The 14,668-nt window shown below is 55.7% G+C and overlaps 1 protein-coding gene across 6 annotated transcripts in view; it reads right to left on the reverse strand.

Moving 5' to 3' along the window:
* Nucleotides 1-14,668, reverse strand: part of SCUBE3 (signal peptide, CUB domain and EGF like domain containing 3) — a 30,524-nt gene that overhangs the window by 9,184 nt on the left and 6,672 nt on the right. For 4 of the 6 annotated variants that reach the window (XM_085210287.1, XM_085210291.1, XM_085210288.1 and 1 more), the window contains exons 2-8: nt 12,651-12,773; nt 11,949-12,074; nt 8,977-9,111; nt 7,383-7,508; nt 6,491-6,607; nt 3,230-3,277; nt 493-609 (exon numbers count right to left, since the gene is read on the reverse strand). In XM_085210287.1, coding sequence (XP_085066413.1) covers nt 493-609; nt 3,230-3,277; nt 6,491-6,607; nt 7,383-7,508; nt 8,977-9,111; nt 11,949-12,074; nt 12,651-12,773 — 792 coding nt within the window. The remainder of the gene's footprint in view (nt 1-492; nt 610-3,229; nt 3,278-6,490; nt 6,608-7,382; nt 7,509-8,976; nt 9,112-11,948; nt 12,075-12,650; nt 12,774-14,668) is intronic. The other 2 variants (XM_085210290.1, XM_085210289.1) reach the window with 1 other exon arrangement.

A 14,668-nucleotide genomic window follows, 5' to 3' on the forward strand; every position in this document is an offset into this window, starting at 1 on the left:
GAAGCTGTTGAATCAGAGGGGCAGCCCTGAAGAAATAACGAGGGGAGGGGGCTCCTGGGAGCAGCCAGCAGGTGGGCAGGCGGCTGCAGAGCCTTCTGGGGCTCTGCTTTCAAGCAGGGTCAAGTTCCTGAGCTGATGAATGATGCAGTGCAGGCACTGCCCCATCCAGCCCTGGGGTCACTGTGCCCCTGCATCCCCTGCATGGACAGACGCGGTGCTGATGCGTTCTGATGCCAAATGGGCATCTTAAAAAAAAAGCAGATGAGAGCTTGGTGCAGAATTTGGGATTGTCCCATCTCGGGAGGCAGCTGGGAAGCTCTGCAAACCTGGCTCAGGTGTGCTGCATCAGCACAGGACCCACGCACAGAGGTGGTCCTCCAGCTCCACCCGTGGATGCAAACACAAACCCGAGCAAACCTCATTGGTACACAGTGCTGAGCTACACCTGAGCCTTTCCTATGGGCACGAGTGATGGTCAGAGGGCACTCCTACCTTTGCAGGTCTTCCTGTCGGGCTGCAGCATGAAGCCCATGGGGCAGCTGCAGTGCACGCCGGTGGCCGCGTCGTGACACTTGCTGTCACAGCCCCCGTTGTTCACAGCACAGGTCTCTGTAGGGAGAAGGAAGGAGCACAGCAGGTGAGGGCCCACGATCCCTGCCCCACTGAAACACCTCTGGGTTTTTAATGCCTCCTGGTAAACGCACGCCCTCAAGCACAGAGAGGGGACCTAGTGGGTTCCAAGGGTGAAAAGTGAGCGCACGTGGCACATCCCTGCCTGCAGGCAGGGAAAAGCATCCAGGTTTCCTGCTGCCCTGTCCTCTGCACAGTCCTCCTGCCTTCCAGCATCCAGCACTTTAGAAGGGGCATCTGTCCCAGTGGGGGGACATGAGAGCAGAGACAGCCCCACCTGTCTGTCCCAGGGCAGTGCAGTAAGGACGGAGCAGTGCCAGGGAGGGGGGGTTTGCCACCATAAAACAAAGGACAAAACACTTCTGGACTCTTCAGGAGCCTCCATGAGGGCAGGGCTGCAGGCAGTGGGACACACACGGCGCTGTCAGCATTCGGGGGTGCAAGATGCACTCAGGTGCACAGCCCTCACCCCACATCAGTAGCATCCACCCACCCCACAGTGCTCTGTTTGCCCCACACACGTCCGTGCTGTCCTCACGTGTCACCAATGGGCACGCTGGCCCATCCGGCTGCCCAGGCTAATTTGGGAGATGCTTTGTAAAATTAGAACACACACGCACACACACATACACGCCAGCAGCATCAGTGGAAAAAAAAAGTCCCTTAAAAAAAATGCTAATTATTCCAGCATTATCAAAGTCAGCTGTTGCTGGTAAAAGCAGAAGGGGCACTAATTGAAACGAAGCGTTTTCAGCTTGACAGCTTCCCTGTGAGATCAATCTTCAATTTGGGTCCTAACCGCCAGAACAATGGTTTGAAGTGCATGAAGTTGTTCACAGAGGGTAATAAAGCCTTTCCCTTCGGAGGGCCAGGCAAGGGGTAAATGAGGCTTCAAGGAACCCGACATGAACATGCCTTGAAGAAATTCCTTGGAAAGAGCAAATCCCAGGTTCTGCTGCTCTTTGCATGGGGCCCAGTGACGGAACCGTGCAACCATTTGCTGCAGGGCGACGGAGCTGGGATCGTTCTGTGCTCGTCTTGCTGCTGCTATTTTTATGATGTCCCATAATAGGAGAACAAAGGGACCATTTCATGCAATTAATAGCCAGCACAATTACAAAACGTAATGGCAAGGGATGGATTTCTGCAGATATGAACCCTGCAGCCCCAGACCAGCAAAGAGCACAGGGCAGATAACACTGTACCAAGGGGAAGGGAAACTTCATGGAGGCTGCATTAAGAATTTAATTCAGCTCTGCTGCAGCAGCTTGGTCAGGGGGAGAGAGAGGAGTGGGTTAATGGTGTCATTGCTCAGAGTGAACCCCACTCTTTTGGAGCAACAGGAGCACAGCTCCCTTCTCCCCAGCCATCCATCCCCTTTGCACCGTCAGGGCTGAGCTTTGCAAAGAGTGCTTTGCACGGGATGCACAGGAGCCAACCCCGCAGGGACAGCACAGCAAAGCACTTTGTAAAACAGGGGGGGCACATCCCAGGACTGGCAGAAAGCTTTTGCAAGCAGAGCAGGGCTCTGGTGTAGCTGAAAGTGAAGGGACAGGGATGGGTGTTGTGGGACAGGAGCACTGCTCAGCAGTGCTGGCAGCTGCAAGCCAGCGTGAATCACCACACACACAGCGTTTGGTGAAGGCCCCCATCGCATGGGGAGGGAGAAGACAAAGCAGCTTACACACACACACACACACACACACACACGCTCCATCCTAACCTCACTGTGCCACAACAATGCCCCTGCAGTGTCCTCCTCTGTCACTGTCACCGGGTCCAGACGCGCCCCATGTGTGCCCCCGCGCTTCCACTGCTCTGGGTTTGCTTCCACCAGCAGCAGAAGGACATCAGCCCGCAGTGTTATGGAGAGAACCGTGGGGTGACCAGCTCAGCACAGAATTGAGGGTCCCCCTGGTGCTGCCTGCTGAAGGAGCCTGGGGAAGGCTCTGCAGAGCCCCCAAAGTGTGGGTGGGGCTCAGGGAAGGGGTCCTCTTGGAAGAGCCAGGGAGTGCTGCCATGTGTCACCAGGCTGGGGACCTGCAGTGACATCTGGGAGCAGGGTCACTGCAGGTGCTGCCAGCAGTCACCAGATGGGGAAGGGAAGAGAGGAGGGGATGTAGGGAGACACTGCAGGGAGAAAGCCCAGTCTGAGCAATGCCTGGTGCCCTGGTCTTGCAGCACAACTCCTGCAAATGCCCCTCGTAACTGCCCCACTGCAAGAGATGGCTCTGATCCCCAACAGGACAGAGCGGAGCACCGGGGCGGTTCTGAAGCACTGCTCCCACCCAACGCTCCCACCTTAGCCACAGCTGCAGAGATGGGCACAAAGAAACCATCACCCCCGGCCCAGACAAGGCGAGTGCCCAGCATCATGCAAGCACAGCCAGGGAGGGGTTTGCTGCTCTGTGCATCCCCAAAAGCGGAGCTGGTTGCAGCCCAAGGTTTGCTGGGGCGGCGTGCAGGCAGCAGCAGGGCCGGTTAGTGCTGGCAGCGCAGCCGTGCAAAGCAGGCATGCAGTTAGTCCAAAGCTCACCCCCCCAGTGAGCATCTCGAGGCGAGACCCCTTCACAGAGAAAGAGAGAACAAAAATATTTACCATTAGAAAACGTCTCAAGGATAACGTGTTGCTGGAAGTGTCTCTCCCCTGTTTGATATTATAAAAAAGTGATTTAGAAACAGTGTCCAGCAAGGAAGCTCGCTTGGTGTCACACGACAATGATTTTCCACTCCGCTGCCTCTCGAGCTTGGTGGAAACGGTCCCCCACCTCCCAGAAGGATCCAAACCCGAGGTCTGGGTCCTGTGCTATCCATCACACTGTCTGCATCACCCCCGGCCTCTCCGATCCCCACCGGTTCGGCGCTTTGCTCAAGCAGCAGGGCAGGCGCAGGAGAAAGCGAGCAACAAAGAGCATTAGTGCAGAGCCCGTTAGTCCCATGGAACGGTGCCTTGCTCTCAGCAGAGCAAAAATGAGCCCTCGCCAGGATAGGGGCAGGCAGGAGGGACTGAGCCCAACCTCAGTGAGCTTGGGCTGCACCCAAAGGGCCATCTGGGGAATGTTTTGGGAAGCCGTGGCACGGAGCTGAGGGCTGTCCTGCCTTATGCTGGGTGTTCTGGGGAGGGATGAGCACCTCCTGTGCAGGGATGGAGCCCCACAGCAAAGTACACGTGGATGGGGATGCTTGGGGCGCACGGAGCCGTTTGGGGATGACTGCATCCCTATTGGATGAGACACAACGCCGGGTCCGTGCAGGGGGAAGGAGGAGAAAAGGGGAAAAGGAGGAGGAAGCCCAGCCTGCCCCACAGGCACCCAACCCAAGGGCAGGGTTTCGCCAGCAAGGACTCAGGACCCCCAAGGCTCTGCAGTGCCAAGAAGGGACGTTGTCTCCGTGATCGGAGCAGCACGGTGAGCCCTTGGCCACCCACCTTGTGTGCCTGAGCCCCGTGTCACCCCCTCCCCAAAAAGCCCTCCTGGCCCAGGAGCTTTGCTTTTCCCAGCCCTGATCCGCTCCCTGGCGTCGCATCACCCATCAGAGGTGCGGCACAAATCGCCCAAACACAGCTCAGGAAATCTGCCATAAAACTGGAGCTGGATTTGTTTCCTTCTCCACCTAACTGCATTTCCTGCCCATCCACAGCTCCGGGCTCACCCCTCTGCACCCCAAACACCAAAAGGATGGGAGATGCACCGCCAGCATCAGTTTCACCCTACAAACTCCCAGAAAGCTGAAAAATCACAAAAGCCAAATCTGCACCTCCTCATGGGCACTGCACCCCGGGGCTGATCTGACCCAGGCTTTAATCCGGAGGGCGATTTGTTGCGCATTTGTTCTATTTTAAAGGCTGCTTTTAGAGCATCAACATAAATATCCGAGGTCACCGGCCTCCCCCCGCAGCTTCCATCCCCCCCCCCCCACCCCGACGCTGCAGACGCGTTGGGAGCCATTAGGGCTGGCCCCGCTCTGCTCCCAGGCATGTTCTTCATTATCCTCGTTTTTAAAAGCGGCAATAAAAAGCGGAAAAATGAAAAACACCGGCCGTGCTCTAATGAAACCGTCACTCAAAGGGGCTGCTCGCGCTTCCTGCCGCGTGGTGTGATCTGAAGGGAACCTGGACCAGGGGACGGCCCCAGCAACCCATCAAAAGCACCGCGTACAATTTCAAAGCCCGCAGCCCGGGGAGAGAGTTTGCGTTCCCCACGCTGGAAATTTTATTCCCCTTGAAATGATGAAATATTTCAGAGGAAATGGAGAAGGAGAGAGGGGAGGGGGCGGCTGTGGGAGTACTGGGGTTGTGGGGGGGGGAGCGGTGCTGTTTGCTGAGCCCTGGCTGTAAAACAAATGTGGGCAGTTATAAATATCCGAGCAGGTACCTCAGCCCCCACCTCGGCCATAAATCTGACCCCAAAGCACAATCCTGCAGTGTTCCTGCTACGGCTGGGAGTTAAGGGGGGGCTGGGACCCCTCCCAGGGCAATACGGCATAGAATGGGGCTGTCCCTGCAGAGCCATGTGGATTGAGACGCAGGGTCAGGGGGTTCAGAGCTGCCCCCAAAAATTTGCGGTCACAGTGCTTCATCTCCCTCAGGAAGGTGGGAGCAGAGAGAAGAACCTGCAAGGATGCAGCGGAGCTTATAGGAGGTGCCACCCTGAGAGATGCTGTGCACAGATTGGGGCAGAAAGGGGACATTTTGGCCAAGGCTCTCAGAAGGATGTGGGACTGCTGAAGCACAGAGATGCCCCTCTCACACCTGCAGCACCTGGGGCTCCACGCTGAGACCCTCCATCAAACAGAGCCCTGTGGAGCAGCACCCTGGTGCCCCATGCGCACAGAGAGGGGATGAGTGGGCTGCAAAATAACCCTGCCGAGCTGGGGTGGGATGCAGCAAGCAGGGAGAAGATGCCTGCAATGAGCAAGCCCCACTCAGCTTCCTGCTGCCCTAAGGACAAGGTACAGCACCACACAGAGCCAGCTGGGAGCGGGCAGGGGGCTCTGCTGGGGGCACAGTGCTGCAGGGGATGGACCCCGACCCCCAGTTCAGGTCAGAGCTTGGGGAGTGCAGAGCAGTCCCTGTGCCATGAGCAGCCCAAAGCTGGCTGCTGCCTCCAGTTGCTCTCACCCCTTTTCTTTTAATTATTTTGCAATAAGAACTGAAATGTCTGGAGCAATTTGTGGACTTAATCGCTCCCCAAATGCAACATTTTTTTAAATCAAATCAGCTGCAAGCAGCGCAAGCATCTGAAACCAGTAAAACTTCTATCTCTGTTTGATGTTTCCCAGTTTGAAAACACATACAGGAAAAGGACGGTTTTGGGGATGGTTGGGTTCTCGGGGTTGTTGGTTGCTTGTTATTATTTTTTCTTCTGCAAGACAATTGTTCCTGAGCTGAGAGCCCACGATGCCAAGTTGGGATGGAGCACATGCATCCAAATTGGTCCCCTCCAGCTTCCTCCCTGCTGCTATTGGATGGAGGTGGTGGCACCACGAGGACGGTGACAATCCCTGCTGTAAGGGACATCACCACCCCTTTCTCTCCTGCAGCACGAAGGCGGCTGGGGACCTCAGCACACTGAGTCACAACGCATTTGTCCCCACGTTCCCCCCCACCCAGAGCATCCCCAAAGCCACTCTCGCTCCCAATGGACCACTTTGTTCCATGCCTATGGGTGGTGACACAGCACCAAAACCTATGGATGCTCACAGCATCCCATATCAAGCTGCTCCAACCTCAGTCTAGAACTTCTGGCAGAAGGAACTGCCCCATCCCCAAAGCACTCCTTTACCCAAAGGCACATTGCTCAGGGACAAAGCAAGCGGCCCTGAGCCCCAGCGTGATCCCTCGTGGGGACCCTGCACCCACCTATGCAGGTGACGCCATCGGAGTGCAGCAAGAACTTGACGTGGCAGCCACACTTGGGACCCTGGTCTGTGTCATCACAGGTGTGCTGGCAGCCGCCGTTCCCGTAGTTGCACGTCACTGAGGGGAACAAATCACAGGGGTCACTATGGAGGAAACAACCCACAACCCCTCTTCTCCCCATGTCCCCCCTCCTTCCAGGCTGGGTGGCACAGAGCTCCTTGGGGAACCTCAGCCAGGTCCTAAGACACGTTCCTCCCTCTTAGATAATTTCTACAACCCTTTGGTTTTCCCAGCAGGGTCTTGGCAGATACAACCCCCTGGGTGGTTATGTGGATGGTTTTTTGGAGCAGATTTACTAAATGCCACCAGTAGACCTGGTGGAAGGGGACCCACTGACACAAGGGCACAGTGAGACCTCCAGGATGACTCAGGTGCTCCCCTGCCAGCCCTCCCAGGGTGTGCTTTGCCTTTAACTTGGAAGGAAAACAGCCCCATAGGATTAAAACTGTGTCTCATCAGCAATTTTAGCTGTTTGCTGCAAGACAGTGAGCAAGCAGCAAAATAAAAACAATTGCATAAAGACAGAAATATATATTTAATAGCCTGGCAGTGCCAGCAAGATTCTGGCAGGAGATCACACGGGCTGAGAGCACCCTGTGCCCCAGGGAGAGGATTCCTGCGCTCCCCCTGTGCCAATCACATTCCCTCTGCTCATCTTCCTCGTGGGAAAACAAAGCTGGTGTGACATGGATAGAGGGTGCTGCACACACAGTGCCAATTCAGGCTGCTCGTGATGGAATTAGGGCTTTGCAGCAGGGCTGGGGTGGGTCTGTGCCATTGGAACAAAGCCGCAGAGCGGGACTGGGCTCTCCATCCCTTATGCACTCCTTACGTTTGCAGTCACGTTGGTTCTTGGTGAGCTCAAAGCCCGGGCGGCACTCGCAGGCAATGCCCCCCTTGGGGGTCTCTCGGCAGATGTGGGCACAGCCGTGGTTCTTGTTCATGCAGTTCATTCCTTCTAAAGGAGAGAAGGAAGCAAAGAAAAGCTCCAGAAGGTCACCAGCACCGAAGATTTCTTTCCTGCTCCTCTCCACCCTCTGCGCCCGGCAGCACGGTGGGGGTGGAGGGATGGGGTTTGAGGCAGCTGGCTTTTGCTACAAAGGGAAGGTTTCTTTTGGATCTTATCAAAACTGATGGCTCTTTGTGCCAAGAGCTCCTGGCTCGGCAGCATTTCACTGCTGTGCATCTGCTTGAAGTGAGGAGGGAGAGAGGGGAAAAGAGAGAGCGCAAAAGAAACAGCAGAGGGAAAGGAGACAGTCTGCCAGGGTCAGAGAGAGGGAAGGAGAAGAGAGACACGGTGCTGGCAAGGACCCCAGGAGGAAGAAAGCAGCCGTAAGAGTGAGGTTTAGCTCTCTGATGCTGAATGCTTCCATCCTGGCAGTGCCTGAGCCAGGAGTAAAGTCAGGGCAACCAACACTCAGTCCCAAAGCACTCCCAGCTCCCCAAGTCCTGGGCTCACAACCCAGGGATCAGCTCCCACCCGCTCACCCCTTCTCTTCACTCCAAAACCTGAGTGAAGGGAGCATGCAGGCAACATCCACAGGGCTGACCTCGGGGTGCGGAACCCACACGGTCCTCCCAGCACTGACGATGCTCTGCAGATGCTCAGCTCAAAAATGGGCTCCAAAAGGCAGCACCTGTGTCCCTGCCTGCAGCGGGGCCACCCACGGCGGCACTGATCTCATCCCTGCCAGGCACGCACGTGGGATGGGGACACAGAAATGCCACTGAGCCATCCCAGCCTGGGCGAGATACCCCAGGGAGCAGAAGGGATCAGCACAGCTGGGAAGGAGGAAAGCGAAACCCATGCGGCCGTTTTGCCAAGCGGCAGAGATAAAAATCAGCAGAGATGCAAAAACAAAACAAAACAAAAAAAACCCTCTCTCTCATTTCCTCATATTTTGGCGAAGAGATCGCTCCAGACGGCAGCAATTTAGAGCTGATATTGAGACAGAAGGATCGGTGCTGCGCAAGACCTGGCAGGAAAGGATGCGTCTCGCAGAGCGGCGCGGGGAGCTCCGGGTACCTTTTGTTTAATAAAAGGCTCTGGCCATGGGATTAGCGTCCTCCGTTTGGTATTATTGAGCTCGATTAAGGGGCCTGCAAGGGTTTTGCTCTGGGATGTTTATTAGCCCTGCAGTGTCCTCTTGCAGTGCGCTCGTGCCAAGTTTGCTTTTAAATTCGCAGCGCTCCCAGCGCCGAGGGGGGTCAGGAAGCAGCACCAGAGCTGTGCACAGTGCAGGGCTGAGCATGGGAGTCCAGCAACCACTCCTGCAACAACCACCCACAGTCACCAGCAAAGCAAAAAGTGACACTGCTCCTTGTGACCGGATCTGAGCGATATATCTGAGGTTATCACACAGCCCCAAAGTGGGGTCCCACCCTGGAGGTGGGCAGTAAGGGGCCAGGGGGTGCCAAGCACTGACCTTCAGGGCGCTGGATGCACGTGTGCTGGTTGTCACTGAGGAAGAAGCCCTCCCGGCAGAAGCACTCATAGCTGCCCATCATGTTGACGCAGGTCTGCTGGCAGCCGCCGTTGCCCTCTGAGCACTCATCCAGGTCTGCAAAGGGAAGGAGATGGAGGTGAGAGTGGTTCTGCAGCACCGAATGGAGCGGGACGGGAACGTGCTGTGCAGCAAACAGTTTCTGCTTTGCATCCTTGGTCCCCCAGCTAGAAGAAAGGGCGATGCTGAGTGCTGCAGGGGATGAAGCCAAGGCACATCCAGGGGTGGATTTCAGAGGCCACACAGCTTCTGCAGGAGCAAAAAATGCGGCGGCCCCATTTTGCAGATGAGAACACCAACCCACAGAGAAAGGGGTTCTTCTCCTTGTCCCAGATCCCTGGGCAGACTGTGCCCCTCTGTCTGCTGCTGGTGGGGAAGCGCCTGGACTTCATTATGGGGAACCCTAGCCCAGAGCAGGGACAATTACTTCTAAGGAGACTCAAATCCCCTGCAGCATCCCGGCTTGGGAAGGAGGCAGAGATGAAAACCTCAGCCTGAGTGCTGCAGGATCGCTGCCACAGCCCCACATTGCTGTGTCCCTGTCCTCTGCGGGTGACAGCACTGGGAGCAGGGAGCCTTGTGCCAAAGAAAACCTCTGCAAACTCGAGCATCGCAGTGCTTGGGTGAAAGCAGAGCCCTGCAAAGAGCGGATGCTGGAAAAACTGCAAGAGCAGCACAGGGACAGAGCATGGAGGGGCACACAGCCTGACCGAACTCCTTGCTTTTGGGATGAATACACCCCGAGCACTGCACTGTGCTGCTGCAGCCCGGGGATGCTCAGAGCAGGGCTGAGCCCTGGCTGTGAGGTGGCACCGCCTGAGGCCACTGAGGACAAACCAGGACATCCCATGCAATGACAGAGGGCTCCCAGCTTCCCCCAGGGCTTGTCCCAGCCAAGCAGTGTCCTGCAGATGCCAGTAACTCTCCTCAAATCCCCTGTTTATAACAAGGGCTTAACGTCTTGCGACTTCTCCTTCAAGGTCTACACAAAAATGAGGAGGCAGCTGTTCCAAACCGAGGGCTGAAACGAGACTCCGCCGCTCTAATACCTGTTTTATTAAATGTAACAGAGGCAGGCAGGAGCCAGAAGGCCCCGTATCAGGACGAGGGCTTGAATTCCTGTCCTGGTTCAAAAGGTTACCCAAGGAGGGGATGCTCAGTAGCTGCTGCACACCCCAAGCCAGCAATGACCCATCAGCGCCTTGCAGGAACTGGACCTCTCCTGCAGCTCTCCCCGGGAAGCACCCGATGGCTGAGGGTTATTTGGTGCTTAGAGCACGGGCTCCTGGGTCCTCCTTTCCATTTGGGCACTTCTAAGCCTGGGCAGAACGTTTGCTTTGCTTTGCTTCTGCCTTCCAGTCAAATGGGGGTGGGAAAAGCATGCCTATGGTTGGGGTGGATGAGGGTAGGGAAAATCCCCTGGGGCTCATCCCTGCAGCCAGAGGAAAAAAAAAAAAAAAAGAAAAAGAAAAAGAAAAAAAAAAAGAGGGTATCAACATCGTCCTCTGTGGAATGGGCTCCAAAGGGTAAATTCATGCTGTTCTGGAAGCAAAGCAGCATGGATGAGATGCTTCATTGGGATGAGCTGTGGAAGGGCTGCAGGGATGCAGGGCTGCCCCGCGCCCACTGCTCCCCTCCCACCCCGCTCTGTAAACACATGACGTCTGCGGCTCGCCGAGCCCAGCTTCCCTTTCTTCTCCTTGGGCTCATCCTCCCCGGGGGGGGGAAGGCAGGGCCGCCCGCCTGCGCTCCCTCCAGCTGTGTAAATCTCCCTCTTCATCGAGGAGCCTGCAAAGTTCCCGGTGATGGCAGTTAATGCGAAGCGTATGTGTCCAGAATCCCTTTCCCCTCCTCCCTCTAATGATGAGCTCATTAATGACCTCGCTGCAGACACTAATTAGCAAATAGCACGCCGCAGTCCGGGGTGGGGGAGGTGGGCGGCCGGGTGCCCCTGCGGGCGCTGCGGAAGGAAGCGGGCGTTGGGATGCGGGCAGCGCGGCTGCACCGAGGATTCGGCCGTGCCGCAGCCGGATGGAGCGCGGGGCAGTGGAAGGATGCGCAGCTCTCCGTAGGCAGATGCTGGGTTTATCTTGGCCTCAGGATTATTTACCCAGTCCTTTCGCCGGCTCACATCTCCACCGTATTTGCTCTTAACTCATCTATTTTGGCAGGTGCAGGGCTGACCTCAAGCACGAGCGCCTAGGAGAGCCCTGCAGGCTGGTCCTGCCTCCGGCAGCACAGCAGCACGCGCCGCTTCCATCCATCGGCCCCAAACCTGGCAGTGGGGAAGGCCTCCAGTTCCACCTTACCCAAATATATGGATGATCCCCATCCAGTTCTGTCCCTGCACCCACAGCATCCCCATCGTGCAATGGCAAGCAATGCCATCCCCATCCCTGGAGAGCTGTCGCTTCACAAAACATCTCCAGTGCCTCTGCTGTCAGCAGCTCTCCCAGACACCACATCTGAAATACGCAACTTGCAGATAATCTGCTTTCAGCACCAGCAACATAACAGCCTGGAATGGAGGCTGAGAGCCCTCAGCTGCCGCTCCTTAGGGCAAGACAAACCAGTGGGATTGTGGCAGGTGCAAGGATGAGACTTGCAGGATGGAGCAAAGTGCACGAGGGTCTTGGCCCTCTACAAGCTCGGAGGGACAAAACAGGGCTGTGCCTGCTTTATCTGCATGCTAGCTTCACATTCACATGCAAACTGTTGGTGCTTGCACCCTCTTAAATCTCCTGGACTTGAGCTCTTTGCAGGCTGCCATTGCCTTGGTTTCTTGGCAAAAGCAAAGATGCTGAGGTCCATTTAAGCAGCAACTTCAGCTAGCAGCAAACCTTGGCACAACAAACCCTACAACAGAGCCAGCCCTGAGCCAGGCCAGCACTCACCCAGGCAGTTGTGGCCATCGTGTGCCAGGCGGAAGCCATCGTAGCAGGTGCAGCGGTAGTTCCCAGGGATGTTGACACACTCGTGGACGCAGCCTGCGTTGTCCTCCCGCTCACACTCATCCACATCTGCAGAGAAAGGAGGGCAGGGAGCTGCAGGGAGCATGGCACTGCTGTGTCCCCCAGTCCCAGCCTGGTACCTGCCCCAGCTCATGTGTCACCCTGTGGTCCCTGCTGCTTTAGTGACTGTCCTTCCTGGAGGAAAGCCCCCTCACAAACCTAGGAACCAATTGGGATTTCCTGAGGGCAGCATGTTTGTGTGCTATCTGAGCTGGGATCTTGCTTTTGTTCCATCATTATTTGTACTCCTCCCGATTCAGGAAGTTTTCTCCTGCCCAGTTCCTTCCTCCTTTCCCTGCTGCATTTGGACACATCATGCTTAAGCTTCTCATGTTTTACCTACTGACCTAATTCTGTAGCTTCTGGACTGCAAACCCCGAAGGAAGAAAGCCTGGATTTCTTGCAAACAAAGCCCAGGTGACCCTCCTGGGGCTGGAGCAGCACCACTCTTTGCAAACATGACTATTTGCAGAGCAGTATCACCACACCATGTTGGTTTGTGTCTAAGAAAAGGTTTGTAGTGGGCTGGGGTGGCTGAGCATCCTTCACTGGTGCTTGGGACTCATTGGAGCAGCACATCCTTACCTTTACAGTGCTTCCCATCACCGGTGTAGCCGGACTTGCAGATGCACTTGTAGGACTTGGGTGTGTTCTGGCAGATGGCATCAATGTGACAGCTGTCAGTACCCTCCACGCACTCATCCACATCTGCAAGGGGAGAGGAGGTGATGGGAGCAAGAAGTACACAGACCCATAGCAGCCATGCAGGCTTTCAAGCATCAAAACACAGAGTGGAGAGGAGGAAGGGAGGAATTCTGCTGCTTTGCTCCCAATCACTGCACCCAGCCCAGTGCAGCTGGTGATAGGTGTGCTCCAGAAAAGCATCACCTGTGCACCCTCTCTCCTTAAAGCTCCCCTGGGAGCCAGTGATCATTTCACACAGCTGAGGGAAGCAATGCTAGGACACCAGAAGACCAGGCTGGAACCAGCCCAGCTAGAGGTAAAAAGCCTCTGTCTCCAATTAGCAGCTTCCTGAGCCGTCCAGTCATCCAAATAATCGTCACTGCTTTCTATTCTTAGGCATGGAGGAATGTGCGCAAATTAACAGGGACCACAATAAATAAACCTGAGAGCAGGAACCAGGGAGAGAGAACTGGGAAAAACAACACAGCTTCCTCAGGAGCACAGCCAAAAGCACAGCTCCCAAAGGCCCAACACCTCTATGGGCACCCTCCATCCAAACGGGGATGTACTTCACAGCACCAGGGCATGGAGGGCATCATCACAGAGCTGTGGGATGGCTGGATTGAAAGGGACCTTAAGGATCATAGAACCATGGGATGGTTGGGTTGGAAAGGACTTTAAAGATCACAAAACCTTGGGGTGGTTGGGTTGCAAGGGACCTTAAAGATCATAGAACCATGGGATGGTTGGGTTGGAAGAGTCTTAAAAGATTGTAGAAACATGGAGTGGTTGGGTTGGAAGGGACCTTAAAGACCATAGAACCATGGGATGATTGGGCTGGAAGTGACTTCATGGCCCCCTAAGTCCCACCCCTGCTGTGGGCTGCGTGCCCCTCACCAGCTCAGGCTGCCCAGAGTCCCATCCATGGTCTTGGGCACCTCCAGGGTTGAGGCACCCATAGCTCTGAGCAGCAGTGCCAGAGCCTTGCTGCCCTCTGATAAAAAAATTCCTTCCTAACATTCAGGAGTAAATCTCCCCTTTTAATTTTAAATCATTTTCCCTTATCCTATCACTATCTCCTCTTTTAGTTTTAAATCATTTTCCCTTATCCTATCACTATCTGTCCATGTAAAAAGTCACTCTCCCTCCTATCTACAGGCTCCTGGCCAGAGCATAAGACTGCAGGCAACAACCTCAGCAACGCCCAAGGCAGGAGACACAGGGAGCAGAGGTTTTAATGGCACTGAAGAAATGGAGAAGCCTTAGGTGTGTGGGGTGGAGGCTGTGGTGTGTGGGCTGAGCATCATGCACAGGCTTGGGGACCTTCAGTGCATCCCACTCTGCCACATCCCATAGGACTTGGACCTCAAAAACCATGAGCCCAAGGCTGAGAAACTCCCAGCTGCCTTTAAAATCTGTCTCTCTGCAGTGCAAAGAATGCAGGCGCTCCGGGAGGTCCCTGAAGATGTGATGCATCCTGGCAAGCCAGCAGAGGGTGGGCAGCCCCAGAGGAACGCCGGGATGGAGGCCACGGCCACAGGAGCAAAGGGCTGAGCACTCTCCGGCCACCATGGGGTTTTTTTGCAGGGAGATGTGAGTCATCCTTGCACCAGGGAGGCAGCACGTGCTTGTGCATTGTATAAATATTTACAGCACGCATTCATATTTGTTGTTTGACATTAGCCATGGCCCGCGGCCACCACCGCCTCCCTCGGGCCATTAATCACGGGCTGGGGGTTGACCCACCGCGGTGGGAGAGCTGTGGGGTGGTGTGGGGACAGGCACCCGCTCTGCAACCCACAGGGACAGCCCTGGTGCCACCACAGGGTGAAGACCCCACTCTGTAGCCAATGCTGACCTCGGAGAGAGCCTCACTGCATCCATCCCCGCTGTCACCTCCCAGCCACGGCAAGGTGGGA

Source organism: Meleagris gallopavo, chromosome 28, assembly GCF_905368555.1.
Source record: "Meleagris gallopavo chromosome 28, MGAL_WU_HG_1.1, whole genome shotgun sequence".
NCBI classification, from domain to species: domain Eukaryota; kingdom Metazoa; phylum Chordata; class Aves; order Galliformes; family Phasianidae; genus Meleagris; species Meleagris gallopavo.